This window comes from Solanum lycopersicum, chromosome 9 (assembly GCF_036512215.1).
Source record: "Solanum lycopersicum chromosome 9, SLM_r2.1".
In the NCBI taxonomy this organism is placed as follows: Eukaryota; Viridiplantae; Streptophyta; class Magnoliopsida; order Solanales; family Solanaceae; genus Solanum; species Solanum lycopersicum.
In genome coordinates this window covers 1,032,538-1,052,571 of record NC_090808.1, presented here as the reverse complement: position 1 = coordinate 1,052,571, position 20,034 = coordinate 1,032,538, and the positions used below count along the sequence as shown (strand labels likewise).

Sequence of the window (20,034 nt, the reverse complement as noted above, 5' to 3'; positions counted from 1 at the left end):
GACCATGTGATAATTAAATGAATCTCAATTAATGAGATGTACGTCTATCATCCAATTTTATCAAAATATATTGAAAAAGTCAAGTCGAGTATAAGGGATAATAGTCTTTTACTTTTTCAATGAAATAATATTTTACTTATATTTTTTATTTTTATTTTTATTATTATTAAATAAAAGATAATAACTCCACCTCTAAACTACGTTTCTAATCATATTACATTCTCTCGTTCCCATTTACACAACTTGACTTTACCTAAATTATTTTTAAAAAAAATTAACTCATTTGAAATGTGAGAAAAAATATAGCATGTACTCTATCTGTCTAATATTATTTGTCATAATTTTTATTTTAGAGTTAAACTATAAAAATTTAAACTAATATTCAAGATGTATTTTTTTAATCATATTGATATGCAAAAGATTGTAATTTATAGTACTTTTCATGTAGTTCTTAAATATCTATATTTTTTCCTTAGAATTTCGTATTTTTTTCCTTAGAATTTCGAATTAATATAATTTAATTTAACTTTAAAAATTAGTTAAAATGACTTTTAAAAAGCGTAACATGACAAATAAAAGTGAACAAAGGAAGTATATAAGTTAAATATTTCTTTTTATACATAATATAGAGTAAATGATACTTAATGTGTATTTTTTTCTATCGTTATCTCTAATTTTGAACACTTTTATAATGAAAATTCTGATTTTATTACTAAGCTGATTGATTAACAAAAATTAAGCGTGGATAAGTTGGATATGAATAATTCAAATACTTGTTAATCAAGACATGATCGTTTACTGTGTGAATAAGATTTTTTTAAAATCATATTCCAAGAAAGCAGCACGTACGATTAATTAAAAAAAATATAATATTAATTGTTTGAATTAGGTCTAGGTACTTTTTATAAAATTTCCTCATTTATCATTAGAAAAATAATTAGTTAATTCAATTATGTTGACCTCTAAGAGTCCGTTATTTCACAGTAATTCTGTATGCATGACACGTGTCAGCCATGCGGTCCATTGCTGACTCCCAAAGTTCCAAGGCCCATAAAATTTGTCTTTTGTATTTATTATTATAATTATATCCAATAAAATCCCAATTAATGTCAAACTATTTGGTCCCATATAGATTTTTTTTTTAATTTAAATTGATCTGATTTACTATAGTTTCAAAGATTAATCAAAGAGATAATGTTCTTTTGTTCCTATTTATATTATTTACTACTTTTTTTATCTGATCCGAAAAAGGATATTTCTATATTAAGTAATAATCTAATTGAAAAGTATTCATTTTATTTATTTATAGTCATATAAATGTTGATAACAAGTTTTAATTTTATGTCAAATCAAATTAACTTATATAAAATAAGATAAATGGAATATACATTTTTGATCCTTAGGTTATTATAAGTGAATTCTGATTTTAATTCTTTGTAATATACTCTATATGATTCAACATATTTATTTTTTGATGAATTAAAATCTGTTTTTGATTCCTTTATCAAAAGAAGTACGTTGTATTTAGATTATTTTTAAAAAGTATATTACTCTCAATGTGAAATAAAACTAAATATTCAATGAAACAATAAAAATTCGAAAAACTTGTAAATGTTCATCCAAAATGTATATTTGCAGATAAAGACTAAATATGCTTAGTCAAACATATCATATACTTCACTTCCTCCGTTGCGTTGCATGTGGCACTTTTCGAATTTCGAGATTTAAATATTTTTTACTATAAATTTTTCATAGATTTTTTAAAGTATTTGAATTATCGATTATTGTGAGTAATAATACGTTTTAAGTAGTTTATAAGTATATAAATTTCATTTAAAAAATTAAATATTAAATATATAAATTTTTAATTAAATTTAAATTTTTTGACTCTCGAAAACAAAAATTATCATATAAATTAAGAGAAAAAGAAAATATATATTTACGTCGAAGAGTATTACATAAATGGAGATAATATATGTGAATGGAATCAACAAATAACTACGTGAGAAACTTTTTTACCCGTATATCAAAATGTACGGCTTGCTATTTTCTCTTTCTATATATACCTTCTCCCTGTCTCCACGAAACATTTAAAATCCTTCTTTCTTCATTCCAAAAAAATAAAATAAAAATCATAGCTTAACAATCAACCATTTGATAATATATTCGTAGCGATCGATCGATCGATCGATGGCTCGTAGACGAATAGGGATGAGAGAAATTTGTTGTTCACCAAAAAGTTCATCAAAATCTCATGATAGTCCTAATTCACCATCTACTTCACTATTCTCTTCCCCTTCACGTTTCTCGTTTTCGCCATCTCGTCCGAGTTTTTCCGATTCAGTTATGAATCGGACACTCGAGATGGCGGAACCGATGATCATGAAATGGGATCCTGATACTACTAACTATGCTAAAGTTACTTCTCTTTTCTACGAGAGTAGAGGAGAAGCCAACGATTTCATCAAGGGTGTGTTTAATCTACAAAAGGCGATGCACTTTCATTCTATGGAAAATTCAAAATCTGATAAGCTTGTTCGTGCTCAATCGTTGATGCAAATAGCAATGAAGAGACTTCAGAAGGAGTTTTACCAGATTCTATCGATGAATCGAGCTCATTTGGATCCTGAATCAATTACTACAGTTTCTTCTCGAACTTCAACTCGTTCGAGTTTATCCGAGTTTGAAGAGGAGGAAGAAGATGATCGTATTGTAGCTGTTGCTGGTGAATCGATTTCTGAAGTAGAGGATGTATCGAATGTAGCAATGGCCGATTTGAGATTGATTGCTGAGTGTATGATTTCTTCTGGATACGGAAAGGAGTGTGTGAAGATTTACAAAGTTATACGTAAATCGATTATAGATGAAGCGATTTATAGACTCGGTGTTGAGAAATTGAGTTCTTCGCAAGTTCATAAAATGGATTGGGAAGTTTTGGATATGAAGATTAAAGATTGGCTTCGAGCAGCAGATGTAGCTGTAAAAGTATTGTTTAATGGAGAGAGAATTCTCTGTGATCACGTTTTTTTGTCCAACGATTCAATAAGAGAATCATGTTTTACTGAAATTTCAAAAGATGGATCCATGATTCTGTTTAGCTTCCCGGAAATCGTAGCGAAAAATTGTAAGAAATCGCCGGAAAAAGTGTTCCGTCTGCTCGATATGTACACTGCCATAGCTGAACACTGGCCGGAAATTGAAGCTATTTTTTCTTCCGATTCAGAATCTGTTATCCGATCTCAAGCGTTAACGTCACACGACAAGCTCGGCGAGTCTATAAGGACGGCGTTAGCTGAGTTTGAGACGGTTCTTCAGAAGGAATCTTCAAAAACACCGATCGCCGGCGGTGGAATCCATCATCTCACCGTCGATGTAATGGATTACGTTACTCTACTTGCCGATTACAGCAACGTACTCCCCGATATCCTCGCTGAATCTCCTCCTCCGGCGAAAGGTTCCTTGCCGGAATCATACTTTGGTATAGCCGATACCAATGACTCTCCGGCACCGGCAATCTCACTCCGATTCGCTTGGCTGATTCTCATTCTTCTCTGCAAACTCGACGGCAAAGCAAAGCACTACAAGGACGTTTCCCTCGCGTACCTCTTTTTAGCCAACAATCTCCGGTACATAATCGTAAAAGTCCGTTCGTCGAATCTCAAATACTTGGTAGGTGAAAATTGGATATCAAAACACGAAGAAAAGGTGAAGCAGTTCGCGTCAAACCACGAACGGTTAGGATGGAGCCACGTCATTGAATCTCTCCCGCGAGAACCGAACACATCAATGACTCCCCAAGAAGTGAAAGAGATTTTCAAGAGATTCAATTCATCATTCGAGCAAGCTCACCGAAAGTATTCAATGTGCATGGTAAGTGATAGTAATCTCCGCGATGAGTTGAAAATATCCATTACGGAGAAACTACTACCAACTTATAGGGAGTTCTACAATAAACATAGAAATACGATAGTAAAAGAGAGACATTCAGCTCATGTGGTTAGATTTTCTCCGGAGGAAGTAGGACATCGATTATCTGATTTATTTTTTGGACCGATTGAATTAGAAAGATGTTTATCATTTGAGTTTTCTCCATCGCGATAGCGCGATAAATAAAGAAAAAAAATATTTTATTTGTTTTTTCATGCTATGATCTTATATATTAAGTTGTAGTATACATGAAGATCATATTACATATGTATAGATTGCACAACATTTGTTGATGTGTTCAGAATAAAACAATGATATATAAGTATTTTTCATGAATAATGATTTTTTTTTCTTTTCCATAAACTGAATAAATTTCTTAAAATATAAATATAGGATTCTATTCAAAACTATTAGGTTTTGTGAAGTTATCTCGAAGGGATGATGCTGTCTTGGACTTATATTTTATGTTTGTTATGGTCACATTTCAACAAGTCTACATTCATGTGATAATATTGGCAAATCATACTAATATATTTATATATTTGTATCTTTTTAATCATATTGTTGGAGAGGCAAATCATACTAATATCTTTATATATTTATAAACAATGTATTTAACTTATACTAGGGTAGTATTTAAGTGAAAAATGGAGATTTATGGGTTTCTCTTTAATTAGTGAAAGCAAAATATGTAACTATCTCCTTTGTTCACAATCTAGAAATCATTGCTAGTAGATGGGAGCATTTTTACGTGAATTAGGGTTTAGAAGAAGGATAAACTAATGGACTAACACACTTATTTTTTACTTTCTCAATCCACGAATGTTTGACATGTATACTAAAAATAGATATCCAGTATTAATTGTCAATTTAATCAATCAAAAAATAATTAATTAGTTATTTTTTTTCTGATTCTACCCTTAATAATTACTCCATTTTGTTCAATTGAAAAGACATAATAAATAAACATGAGCCTTAACTTGGCTTCCGCGGACAACTATGCCCTCCAACTTTGGGTGTGAACAAGTAGACATTTAAACTTGTATAAAATTGAACAAGTAAGCACACGTGTCCTACATGGTATAATACACGTAGGACACAAAATTCCCATGTAAGGTGACATGTAGGACGAATGTGTCTATTTGTTTAATTTTATGCAAGTTTAAGTGTCTACTTGTGTATCATCCAAAGTTAACAGTCATAGTTGTCTCCTGATGTCAAGTTAAGGATCATGTCTATGTATTATGTCAATTGAAAAGTTATCCAGACTTTTGATATTCTTGCTATAATAGGTATGTAAGTCAAATTACGTCTTGTATCAAATTTTTCTTGAAGAAAGTATATGATCTTACCCTGACAAACAATTGTGGACGAAGGGAATACAACGTATGAATGGATTCGACCAAATTACTTGAGGGAAGAGAGGGGGGGGGGGGGGGAAGAGGGGGGGGGGAGATTACTTTGCGACCAATTTTTGTGTGCTTGAGTCCTATCCCTTTTTCTTATTTTTTATTAGCTCACAAGAACGATATATGTAATTTTTTACGAAGTGAAAAAAAAGAAATTGTCATATCAACGATGTACACTTCCTAATTACATAACTAGTCATTTCTCCAAAATTTCAATTGAATCTCGTTTCTCTAAGCTAGCTCCGCCCCTGCGTACATGTGTCAATATTGCCCACAAGGTCCACAAACGTCTACTTATTTTCTATTTTCCTTGTTGGAAAATTTACAAGTTGTAGAAAAATTCGTGGAAAATTTATGACAAACAAAGACATATATATATATATGTTTAAAACCATGAATTTTGAGATTACGTGATATGAATGTAGTGTGTAAATATGAAGTCCTTCATCATCTGAATTTTTAATTTCTTCGTCATGATTGAGAATAACTAAGTTTTCTTCAATTTTTTTTTCTTTTGTATTTTCTAGAATTGAATTTAAATTTGTATTGAGAAAAGTATGATAATTCTACGTAGAAATGTTTATATTCCGGGATAAATTCCAAAAGAAAAGTGAAAATTATTCGAACCTAAGTTTTTGACCCCATTGCATGATTTTTTGAGATTACTTTATATGAAAGAAGAGTGTGTGTATGAAGTTACGTTATATATAAGTTGATATTATTATTACATACATATATATATAAAGAGAAGTCATCATATTATTATTAGTTTGGTTTGACCTAATCGGAGTCGGAGTCAGTATTAAGAGTTTGGAGTTGTAAATTTCCTTTTTTTTCTTATCATTGAATTGTCAATTTTTTTTTTTTGTGGTTCATAACTTACTTAATTTTTAAATACAAATACAGAATGAAAAAAAACTACTGAATTCGTTCGAACGCATAAACACTCGCCTACCTCCGCTCCTAAACCTAATAAAAGTCATCATAATTTTATTTGTGGGATCTTTAATTTTTGAGACACAAAAGCCTTTACAAAAGTCCCATTTGGAGAAAGTTTTTTTTCGAACTTTTGTTAATGTCTTAGAATGCCATCAAAGTACAAGATTCAAAGCTAGAATTTTTTTATTTTTTGTAATTAAAATAGAGTATCATATTTTGTTTTTCTCCTTTCCCACGGTCTCAAACTCGATCATACTCATTTTATTTGCAAAATTATAAGTTCAAATATATTACATACTTTTTAAGAATTAATTTTATAGGTGTTCACATATAATTTATACTCGTGTTAAAAAGGTATTGAGTTAATTCAAACGCTAATCCACCAACTTTGAAGAATTAATATCCATATTGATGATACTTAAAAAGTTATAACTAAAGTTAATTTTGTCCACATTAATAAGGTCAATAACAATTTGAAATTTGTGATATTAATGATAGCAACTATATGTTAACAAAGTAAACAATATAATTTAATATACATAGACATATAGCCACATTTTTGGTTATTTAAACGTACAAGTGAAAGCAAGAGTTGATATTTATCTCTTTCATTAATATTATATTTAATTTGAGTCTAAAAAAAAGGGACCAATCTAGTTGTGGTTATTAGAGAACACATCTTATCGTTCACCTCTAATGTAACATTTTTCTTCTCATTTTATAATATTTACAATAAATATACGTATTGCTCGAGTAATTAATTCTTATTTTCTATTTATTCAATATTTCGTTTTGGTCAATCAATTTGTGATAGAAACTTGAAAGTATCACATGACCACAATTAGAGGTCAATTTCAACAAACACAAACAATGTTAGTTCAGACTTAAAATTTATGAGTTATGAATTTTAGATAATAAAAATTTACTAGATTTGAAATATAAATATAGAATCAGACCTAAAATTATTTGATTCTATCGAATCAATGTTTTGGTCACTATCGTTATTATTAATAGAAAGAAAAAAGGTACTCCTACTTTATAGGGGTATTACAAGTCAGTCAACTAATAAATATACTCAATTAATTTCATTTCAATTAATAATTAATCCACTTGGGCATTCTATTGAGAAATTTGGTAACTACTTGGTCTTTGATTGGATTATGTATTCCCAAAAGTTGTTAGATCAAGATTCAGTCTCCACAATCACATACAACTATGTAATAAGTCACTATTTTCGAGTCTCGGAAAATGAAAAAAATTATGTTGAAAATATCGCTTAATTTCATATATGAGTGCTATAAAGCGCGAATGCATATTTAATCGATTTACAATACGAATATCGAACATCGAATGAAAAATTAAGAGAAAAAAATTATTTTTTTAAGTTAAATTATCACGTACTACCTAAATATTTGAACTTAATCATACAAATGATTATTCAATAGTACTTAGAAGTGGACCTTCTTTATCAGTAGGGTGCACATGCAACCGATAACTTCAGATAAAATCACGTGTATATATGTATAACTATATTGAGAAACTGACAAAAACTAAGATATAATTAACAGTGCACCCATGATGAGTGTAGGAGTGTTCTTTTGCCGCTAGTAGAAGGCAGAAGAACCACTCGCGAGACCAAGGTTCAAATCTAGCTAGAACACTATTTTGTAAGTTTTTTTTTTTTGCGTTTAACTTAGAAATCATATTTAATTTAGTGCATGCACCCTTAGTCTTCAAATTCTGATTCGCGTCTAATTCATACTCACGAAGAGATACATGATGGTAGGATTGGTGGAACATGTTCGAAACATCAGGAGAGAACTCAATGGTGTGGACAGAGAGACAAATTAAAGAGAAGTAAAGCACAAATGAGGTTGTACGAAGCACTTGATCATGACAAAAAATATTAGTTGACACCCCTAACGATATTATTCACGATCATTGATCATAGTATAGAGGTAAAACATCAATCAATAGAAAAGCTATACTAAAGCCCTAAGTATAGTACTACGCGCAATGACTGCCATCAAATATAGTACAATTATATTTGTTTATTCATTCCACATGTTTAAATAAATAGCCAAAAAAGAATCATCAAATAACTTCACATCTATATTTTATTTTATTTTTCGAAATTCAGTAAATAAATAAGTTCAAAATTCACAAGTTAAAAATCCTTCTAATATTACCTTCATCGACTTTGACAAAATCTGATTTTTTATGATCTCAAAAAAGAATTGCACTAATAGATATTTGAGGAAAGATAAAAGCTACTCTATAGCATATATAAATAAATTTATTTAAAATTGAATAATTTTATTTTAAAAAATTTCAATTTTATAAATTCGAAAAATTATAGTTGAATACTCAAATTGTTAAAATAGTTCAATGCGAGAAAGGGAAGCATAAGAAGATTCGTTAAAAAAATACTTTTACTTTTTCAAGAATGAGATTTTTCAAAGGCTTTATTTTTTATTTTATATTCTAATATTTTATTTTATTTTATTTTTAAAAAAAGACCACAGAAATGAGTGGACAGCCCTGACCTACACTATATTACCTATCAAAATAATTATTTTCCTGTTTTTGATGTAATTTGATGATTGACTACAATTTAAAAGATTTTGTAATATTTGTAATAGGAAATTTCGTAAATAATCATTGTAATAAATTTAATTGAGCTATTTATTTATAATTTGTATATTTATTAATTGTAATGATATATGGTTTAAGTTGATATAGACCGGCGATCTTATTTGTATAATTCGTGTGTTTGCTAGTATAATTTACATATATTTATATAATTCGTATATTTTTATATAATTGAGTTATTTTCCTCCGTATTATATAAATTAGTTACTATCTTATATTTATATTTATAAAAACTTGAAACTTGGGCGCGTAATCTTTTGCCTTGAAATTAATGGTGAATGATAATTAGTTGAAACTATAACGATATTAATTAGTATATGTTTTATTTATTCGCATCACTTTTCTATTTTTAAAAAATTCTAATAATAAATAAATCTCTCAATAGAAAAAATATACAGCTGTGGATTTTTTAGTCAAAAAATAATTAAATGTTTTGTAAATAACAACAAAAATGTCATTCTTGTGAACAGAAGAAATAGTAGTTTAAAACGTGTTTTTTTTTTCAAATTTTAAATCATATTATACCATCTCAAAAAATTACATATTCAAGAATATGATGTATATTAATTTAAAGTTATTCATACGTATGTATATTCTAGAACAAGTTAGAAAAAACAAAAGAGATCTTTTAAATTTCTTTTTTTTTTTAAATTTTAAATCATATTATATTATCTCAAAAAATTACATGTTCAAGAATATGATGTATATCAATTGAAAGTTATTCATACGTATGTATATTCTAGAACAAGTAAGAAAAAACAAAAAATATCTTTTAAATTTTTTAATTTTTTTTTTGTTTAGGAGGAAAAAAAAAGCAACCGAGTAACTTTATTCAATTTAAAATAATTTTTAGATAGTCATCAAATATCAATCCATAGAATCATAGGCTTATATTATAAGGATTTGATCAATAAAAATACTTTTTTTTAATCTCTTTTGACCAAATTTGTTAAAAATAAATCTTAATAAAAAAAAAAGATTTTTTTAACAAAAGAGTACAAACGTGAAAAGAAATTCTTATTCAAGAATGAGGTCTAATCATTCGACTTCTCACATCGAGAAAGAAAAGAACCTATTATTAGTACCATAATCAATGACGGATTCAGAAATTTTATTTCAGGTGTTCAATTATTTTTAATTTAAAATATATATATATATATATATATATATATCAAGCAATGTAGAATGAACAATTTCAGTATGTTTATATTTAATAAGGTGGAAGCAAATAAAATAGAAACACACTTTCTAAGGTCGAAAAATTGTCATGACATACCCCTCTAATAATAGATATTAGTTTCTATTAATATATTATTTTCGTTTACCAAGAAAATTATTTATATATATGATTAATGTTATTTCAGGATATAATTTTCGACTATGCAATGATGACTAGCTAGAGAAAAATTTGCTTGTTGAAAATGTTTTTAATAGACTTTCATTTAAAAATATGATGTACGTTGTTTTCATTATTTCATACGTATATATATATTCTAGAATGAGAGTTACAAATATAAATACATATAACTTTAGGATAACGTAGTATGAGTATTTTACATTATTGTAAAATATTAAAAAATACATTACATCTTTATAGAATAAACAAAAATTGGTAAGCCGACAATCATCATATGTGAGATCACTCACATCCTTTCTATTTTTATCTCTCATAGTATTCCACACATTCAGCTAAACATTCATTATATACATAACATTCACCATCGTTTACATTCTTATTTCTCCTATTATATTTACACATTCATCATATACGTAACATTCACCATTGTTTACATTCTTATTTCTCCTATTATATTTACACATTCATCATATATGTAATATTCTTCGTTGTTTATATTCTTATTTCTCCTATTATATTTACACATTGATCAAAACATTCATAACATTCACTACCGTTTACATTCTTATTTCTCCCGTATATTTACACATTCATCTAAACATTCATCATATGCGTAACATTCACTATCGTTTATATATATTCATATTTCTCTTATTATATTTACACGTTCATCTAAACATTCATAACGTTCACTATCATTTACATTCTTCTATTTCTCCTATTATGTTTACACATTCATCTAAACATCATCGTTTCTACGACATTTATCTTGTTAAAGAAATGGAGACTATGGAAGTAACATTACAAGCCAAACAAGAATATAATTTCAATAATTAACCACTTGAAACGAGCATAACTCTATAACTTCTAATGTGCTTATACATTATGATTAAAGTAATTAAGGCAGCAATTAATTAAGTTTTAATTAAAAAAACATGAATTAATAAGTACATTCAATTTAAATTAACTACATCACCAATCTAATAGAAAAAAAGATTTACTCATCTCAGTTCGTGTCATCATAGCCAAATCTTCTCTATCAACTTCAACATGCTCATTTTCCGCGATATATTTGAAAGCTTTCACTTCTTTTAATCGATAACTATGCCAAAACACGCTTCCATCAAAAGTAAAATAACTCGAATTCTTCAGATACGTTAAACGATCCAAAAAACATATAATTGTTTCAATCGAGGAAACTAGGTTTAGTATCTTGGGATGACAACTCCATAGCAAAGCATCCACAAAATTAGTACACGTGCTTACATCAATATATCTCATATATATATCTAAAACAAGCACTTTAGGGATAGCAACCCTAGGGTGTAACTCCAAATCTATCAAGTTAATGTCATTGCATTCACCGATATGAAGGGAAACTTGAGACCAAGAGGTCAAGTTTAATAGAAACTTCTTCAACTTACAAAACCATTCCATATCCATCATACTCAAACTAAGACATGCTTGCGATTTCTTCAATTGAAGAGGAGATTCGTTTACAATTTTAAGATCGGGAATTTCATATCCATCATACTCAAACGATACCAAATTCGAAGCATCAATCTCCCCTATGTCGTTACAACCCTCAATCCTCAAAACCTTTAGGGATGGACTACTACGAATGTTGAATCTTTCATTTAACTCTCCAGAAACGTAATATAATATCAAGCTCTCGAGGTTTTGGGATGTATAAATAAGGTTCTCGAGAGATTCTTGAGATATAGACAAAAGTGATAGTTCTAAAGATTTTAGATTTTGACATTCAATAATATCAAATGCAACAATTTGCTCGAAAATCGACAAGTGTTCTAGAGGTAGTGCTTGAATTTTAACACTTAGGGTTTCATCAGTTGGTGAAATATGAAACGACTTGATGTTTTGTAGATTCCTCAACTCAATCTTTGTCAATAAAGAACAATTCTTAATCTCCAAATTGGAAATCAAGGGGCAACAACTAAGTAGAGTCTGAAGAACGTGGTGATCTAAACGAACATCACACAAAGAAAGCTTTCTCAAAGAATGACAATTCATAGGACTAGTAGATAACAAAAGACTCATTATATCACAACCCGTTAGAACCAATTCTCTTAAAGATTTTGATATCAAGAATGCGGAAATAGGGAAAGGGTATGAAGGAACATTAACTTCACATACAACATCTTTTACACCATTCTGAAGAGCAGTGTCGAGCCAGTTATCAATTCGAGGAAAAGCAAGTGCATGATGATAAGGAGAAGATGTAATATCAAGTTCAAACTTGTCAATTGGATATTTTTCATCCTTATATCTCTCCATAATTTTCTCAACTATTTTTCTATTATTATTTCCTTTGCCATACTCAACTTTGAACTTCAAATTAGGTTGAGTCAACCATGCTTGTTGCCATATTTTAGATATAAGACTTGAATTGGCTGCATCTTCATAACTTAGGTAGGAAAATATTTTGTGAATGATAAATTCACAGAATTTATCACTTATTGACATGATGTAAAATTGTTACTATTACACAAATATTCTCTAGAAGGATGAATTTATAGAATAAGGATTTTAGTAATCACATTCCAATTAGGAGATGACTAGACAAAACCTTTTCCTACTTGATATCTATTATTGTGTTAATTTCTACTCGATATCTGATATTTGTATTAATTTGATGAATATTTTATTTATTAGTCCCATAAATATTACTTATACTATGCATATTATAAAAAAAAAGGCAATATTAAAAAAAAAAGTAAAAAACGAGGGATTGAGTCTCACGCGTGACACCTAGGATTAATGAGGAGTTTGAATTATTATTATTATTAAAGTCTTATTATTCGCACGTCCGTTTAATAATATTGAGTTAAATTATTCATATATTTGCTATTATATTTATTTTATATTATAACGATAGTGTTTTAGTTTTTCTGTTTCTTATAAGTTATGATAATGTCTTAATTCAATGTATTTAAGTTTAATATATTTAAAATACTTTGTATGTTTTGACTTTTTGATATTTATTTCTTGTCTCCTGAGATATATATGTTTATACAAGTTGTTTATTAGATCAATAAAAATGTTATGCAGTGAAAATAGTTATTTTATTTTTAGTTAAACATGTTGATTTTAAATTTAGCTATGAATTTTTTTTTAATAAATAGCATTTCTTTTTTTTTTAATTTTTTTTTTGTAACATAAATCTAAATTGATCGGACTTGATAGTGATACTTATTGGCATAAGCATAATAGTAACATTGATTTTGACACATGATAAAATTAGAACAAATTAATTCGGTAAAAGTCAAAGTAAAAAAGCACAAAATTCATATGTTATTGCGTACCTCTTTTTTCTTAAGCACCTTGCTTATTAGCCACCATTATATTCTAATAGTTATGTATGTATCAAAATATTTTTTAATTTTTTATCTAAACATAAGAAATTAAAGTGTTATCAGATAAAGATAATTTTTTTAATTAAATTGAAAAAATAAGTTATTATTTTTGTAAATAGAAAAAGTATATCGGGAGACTTGATAAGAGCATACTCTCTATAATCAAACGTTGAATTTTCATGTTATTTTAGTGCTACTTGTAATTAACTATAATTATGAAAAATAGCAAGTTGCACTTTTATATATATATATAATAATAATAACAATTTTTCTATGATATTCTAGAAGTGGATTATATGCACAACTTTTCAATGTAAAACTATAACACTTTGTTCATATGTACATTAAATTTTCTTATTCTTGATTTTACTTTTATTAGGAATAAAAACACTTTCATCTTATATGAATTTATTATGATCACAATTATTTTTAAACCCTTGCTTTTCGTTAGAAATTGACATTTAGTTTATATTATGCTAAAATAAGGCTACCTATAAGGATGTTGGAGATTTGGAGTACAACAATAATATATCTTCAATCTTATATTTGTTTTTGTTTTTATTTTAAAAATATATAAATGAAAAAGTCAACAATAATATATAATTTTCATGTAAGATGATATGTAATGGAGAAAAAAAAAGTTAATTTAGCTCTTTATATATATATATATATATATATATATATCGGTAGCTCTTTATATATACATATATATCGAGCATCCAAAAATGGACCATAGACTTGCAAGTTGCAAATGAGTAAAGAATATATGTATACATTTTACTTTGATTTCGTAGAAGTGGTTTATATGGACATAATTTTTCAATGTAAAACAATAACACTTGTTAACATTTACATCATGAATTTTCCTTTTTATGATTTTAAATTTATAAACTTATTTTTACAAACATTTTAAAATTCCAATATATATTCTTATAATTATTGAATTTCACAATTAAATATTTGGGAAAATTCTTAAGGTATATATAATCTTTTTATGAACATTGTTAAGAATAGAAACATATCTAAATTTAAGATCAATGTTAAAAAGACCTTCCATCTTATACAAATTTATTAGGACCACAATTATTTTTAAAGCTTTACCTTCCGTTCGAAATTGACATTTAGTGTATATTACTCTAAAACAAGACTACCAATTTGGAAACTATCAAAAAAACAAGTTTGTTAAGAGTTTTGGAGTACAACAATAATATATCTTCAATCTTATATTTGTTTTTATTTTGACATCCTCATATATCATCTGATTTAAACACACAAAAAATACTTGTACAAATGTATACACTTTTTTATATAAATCGTATTTCAAGTATATATCATACGTATAAATTACATCTGAGATAAGAAAGAAAAATAAACAATTACTCTAAAAAAAAATTTCACTGCAGTTGTGATGGTATTGTACGTGATGGGGATGACTCAACTGACGATGAACTTCCCAATTCAATCGGTCCAAAAAATAAATCGGACAAATAATGTGCTAAATCTTCCGGAGAATATTTGATCACATGACTCGAATATCTCTCTTTTGCTATCGTATTTTTATGTATATTGTAAAACTCTCTATACACCGGAAGTATTTTCCTTGCAATCGACACTTTCAAATCATCTCGGAGCTTACTATTTGGTACGACGTAGAGAGATTGCTTCCGATGAACTTGCTCGAATGATGAATTGAATCTCTTGAATATTTCTTTCACTTGTTGTGGAGTCATTGAGGCGTTTGGTTCTCGCGGTAGAGATTGGATTACGTGGCTCCATCCTAGTTGTTCATAATTGGAGGCAAACTTTTTGATTTTTTGCTCTTGTTTTGATATCCAATTTTCACCTAGCAAGTACTTGAGATTCGATGAACGGACTTTTACGACGATGTATCGGAGATTGTTTGCTAAGAAGAGGTACGCGAGTGAAACGTCCTTGTAGTGCTTTGCTTTGCCGTCGAGTTTGCAGAGAAGAATGAGAATCAACCAAGCAAATCGGAGTGAGATTGCCGGTGCCGGAGACTCATCGGAATCAGCCATACCGAAATATGATTCAGGCAATGAACTTTTAGCCGGAGGAGGAGACTCACCAAGGATGTCAGAGAGTACGTAGCTGTAATCGGCAAGTAGAATGATGTAATTCATTGTGTCAATAGTGAGAGCATGGATTCCACCGCCGGCAACTGTCGTCTTAGACGATTCCTTTTGAAGAGCGGTTTCAAATTCAGCCAAAGCCATCCTTATAAACTCACCAAGCTTAACGAGAGACGTCATCGCTTGAGATCGGATAGCAGATTCGAATGTAGTTTCAATCTCCGTCCAGTGTTCGACGATTGAATTGTACATATCAAGCATACGGAACACTTTTTCTGGCGACTTCTTACTGTTTTTCGCCACAATTTCTGGAAAGCTAAACAGAATCATAGCTCCATCTTTTGAAATTTCAGTAAAACACGATTCTCTAATTGCATCACTTGAAGCAAAAACGTGATCGCAGAGAATCTTCTCGCCATCGAACAATGTTTTCATAACTACATCCACCGCATTAAGCCAATCCTTAATCTTCATATCCATAACTTCCCAATCCATTTTATGAACTTGCGAAGAACTCAATTTCTCAACACCGAGTCTATAAATCCCTTCATCGATAATCGATTTACGTATAACTTTGTAAATCTGCAAGCACTCTTTTGTATATCCAGAAGAAATCATACACTCTGCTATCAATCTCAAATCCGCCATTACAACATTAGAAATATCCTCAACTTCATTAATAGATTCACCAGCAATTGCAACACGATTATCATCATCATCTTCAACGTTAAATTCTGAGGTACTCGATCGAGTACTTATCGAAGTACGTGAAGACACAGTGGATATAGATTCAGGATCCAAAAGTGCTCTGTTGATTGATAAAATCTGATAAAACTCCTTCTGCAGTCGTTTCATCGCGATTTGCATCAACGATTGAGCACGAACAAGCTTATCAGATCTGGAATTCTCACTAGCATGAAAATGCATAGCCTTATGTAGATTATTCACATATTTAATGAAATCCTTAGCTTCTTTTCGATTTTCATAGAACAGAGAAGTCACCTTCGCGAAGGTGGTAGTATCAGGATCCCATTTCGTGATCATCTGCTCAGCCATCTCGATCGTTCGATCAATCACTGCTTCAGAAAAACTCGGTCTGGATGGCGAAAAGGCGAATCGGGAAGGAGATGAGAATTGTGAAGTAGATGGAGAATTAACATCAGTTGCTGAATTGTGTTTTGGTGAAAACCAATTCAGTGTTCTCATTCCTTTTCTCGGCATGATTTTCGTGTTATGTTTTGAGAAATAATTGAGTGGATTTTGTTATCGCGATAGCGAAATAATCAAAAAATTTTGGTATATAGTTTTTGGATGTATAAATGAAGAGTAGAGTAAAATGATTGATGTTTCTTTTGATGGGTTTTGATAGGCGTTAAATGGAATATTTATAGAGCGCACAAATTGTATTGGACTTTTAGGAGTCAACAATAGATGCAAAATTGATGATTCAAAAAAGTCTTTACTACTATTATTCACACGTTCCTTCAATAACAAGAAGTTTTGAATTATTCCAATTTTAGACTATGGTTTTTTATGTTGCTTATGAAACAAAAATTGTGTAACAATGTTCGATTTGACACCTGGACCATGGTATATAAATCTACCCCAATGAATTGCACTATGGTTTTTATGATATATGATATTGTTTAAATTTTAGAAAGAAATAATCTCTCGAAAACAATGATCTAAAATTCTTATTTCATTAGTGTAAAATTATGAAACAAGCTAAGAGAAATGTTGAATACACTCCTAAACTTGGTGAGAATTGAGGATTTGTATTTCACTCATGTGACAAGATCAGGGATGTATTTATTAAGTTTAGTTGATAAAGTAAATTAATATTTTCAAAGCTGTTAATATTTCTAAAATAAAGCTAATAGTTCACGTTAAATTTTAAAATATTTTCGATATTTCGCTTCTCCCCTATGATTATTATGTTTAATATTCTTCCATAAATAGGACCTAATATGTGTCATAGAAAGTGAAAGCACAACTAAACTTCATATGAAATTGCTTACCTCATTATTAATCAGCGCACCCTTCTAGTTATTTCCTAAAATTTTCTCACTTGTTTCCTTTTGCTACCTAATTATTTTATTTAATTGGTCATTAAGGGTGTTTAATTAGATTAGTGATGGGAGGGGTGATCTCATCATTAATATATATTCTCAATTATTGACTATATAATTAGCATATTTTATATAGACACAATAGTTCTACCCTATTGCGCCATAGTTCAAACATGTCATTTTCAACAAATCATCAGACCAAATGAAATACTTCACAATTAAACTAACTACTAGTTTGTTTGTTTCAAAATAGTTGTCGATCACGTTTCATTTTTTAAAATTAATTTAACAAACTTTTAAAGTTAAAAATTTAATAAGACTTATTCAATAGTTTAAAATTGATTTTTAGATATTCTCAAATCATATAAAAAGTATAATACATTATAGTTTTTTTTTTTCAAATGAGAAAAAAATAATTTTAAAATATTATGACAAATAAAAATGTGAGTACTAATATACTATCATTTTCATAAGAGTCATATTAGGTTGGAGTCGTAATCATTTAACTAAGCATTACTTGTACATCATTCTACATTTCTACTAAAATCATTTTAATTCCTCCCTAATTTCTATGTTCATACCTTTTTTTACTTTTTAATTTCTCAAGAGGTTATTAATCATGCTCCCATTGTATACTTCTAGAAATAGTAATTTCAATTCTCACTTTCTTAATTATATTGTTCCGACTCCCTAAAATATTGTAACATCTTTATCGGATCCTCAAATATGCACTGCTTATAGAGGATCGATCAGACACAATTCTTTAATATATTCTCCGCCTAATCAGTGGAACATTAGTTCCACCTCTTTGCGGGGTGATAACACCAATAGTTATGGAGCACATATGACCATTTCTGTCACTATTGAATTCTAACTTTGAAGAACCTAAATATTAATCATATCTACAAAATATTGAATAATTAATTTGTACTTTAGATAACATGTAAATGCGTCAAATACATCTCTGAACAATTCAAAATTAGTCAACTTTATCGTCGATTACGTTTTTTTTTCTAGAATAAATAAACTTCTATCAACCGATTGCTCAAAAAAAAACTTGCTTCTACTTTAATTCTTCTGGATCGAATATAATTTCAAATTTATTACACGTTATAAAGTTGTTAAAAGCATAAGAAAAAAGAGAAGTGTTATGTAATCTCCAGACATTAATGGATAAATTATCTAAATCTGAAAAGCTGAATTACTTTATATGTTACTTTAATGCTACTTGTAATTGATTAATTAAAAAAAGAGCAAGTTGATCATATATATATATATAGTTGAAAATTCTGAATAATAAGCAGATCATAATATATATATTCCTCACAAATAAGGATAATTAATGTGAACCTGCATGCTGCATTTGAGGAATAATCACACTTTTATACATTCATAAACTTTGAATATTTGGTTCTAGACTTTTAGTATTATATACTAAAAACATGTAACGATGATAAATTTAGTATAATTCTAAAGGTGAGATCATTACATCAAAAATGATCATCATATATTTTTAGCGACAATTAACACTCTTTGTATATGTTTCTAAAGTCTTTAGCGATATTGGTTTTAATGACACTTAACAAATGTCGATAAAGACTTTAACACTCAATATTTAATGCCGATAAAAATTGTTTTTATTAACAGGACATAATATAATGTATGTGAACAATGAAAAATAATAGACTTTCTATTGAACGAACAAAGAAAGCACGTACATTTTGTAAACAATGAAGAATAATTCAATTATAGTCCATCTTAAATTAAATTCCTATTTTTTTAAAAAAATAAAAATAAAACATCTATACATATATTTTGAGCACCCAAAAATGGACCATGGATTTAATTTTAAAAACTTGCAAATGAGTATATGTAGACAAGTCTATTTTCTTTGATTCCCAAAAGTGTGTTATATGAACGTATTCTTTCAACGTAAAACTATAGCACTTGTTCACATTGGAATCTTTATCCTTTTAGGTCAAAGACTTATCGAGATTTCACGTTTATGAATTTCTGTAATAATTTTAAATTAAAATTATTATAGATTCGAATATATCACACAAGATTTTATGTAAATAATTAAATCACCAGTCTTTTGTCATAATATTGGCTCATATACAACTCATTAGTCTATATAGTTGATTAATAAGTGTGAATTTAGGACCACAATTACTTTTAAAACCTTACTTTTCTGTTCCTAATTGACATTTAGTTTAT

The 20,034-nt window shown here is 28.6% G+C and overlaps 2 protein-coding genes across 2 annotated transcripts; one reads left to right on the top strand and one right to left on the bottom strand.

Moving 5' to 3' along the window:
* Positions 1 to 2,005: 2,005 nt before the first annotated feature.
* LOC101249400 (exocyst complex component EXO70H1-like) lies at positions 2,006 to 4,266 on the top strand. Its single transcript, XM_004246880.5, has one exon. It carries the CDS (start codon positions 2,191 to 2,193, stop codon positions 4,099 to 4,101), a length of 1,911 nt encoding a protein of 636 aa, XP_004246928.2. The 5' UTR covers positions 2,006 to 2,190; the 3' UTR covers positions 4,102 to 4,266.
* A 10,674-nt stretch (positions 4,267 to 14,940) lies between these two features.
* On the bottom strand, positions 14,941 to 17,255 carry LOC778219 (exocyst complex component EXO70H1). The gene has a single exon (XM_004246691.5). The coding sequence runs from the start codon at positions 16,967 to 16,969 to the stop codon at positions 15,053 to 15,055; it is 1,917 nt and encodes a 638-aa protein (XP_004246739.2). The 5' UTR covers positions 16,970 to 17,255; the 3' UTR covers positions 14,941 to 15,052.
* Between the last annotated feature and the right edge of the window lie 2,779 nt (positions 17,256 to 20,034).

What these genes read in the sequence shown, in the direction of transcription:
- LOC778219 (XM_004246691.5), bottom strand. Translation starts at nt 16,969, where the DNA reads ATGCCGAGAAAAGGAATGAGAACACTGAATTGGTTTTCACCAAAACAC.
- LOC101249400 (XM_004246880.5), top strand. Translation starts at nt 2,191, where the DNA reads ATGGCTCGTAGACGAATAGGGATGAGAGAAATTTGTTGTTCACCAAAA.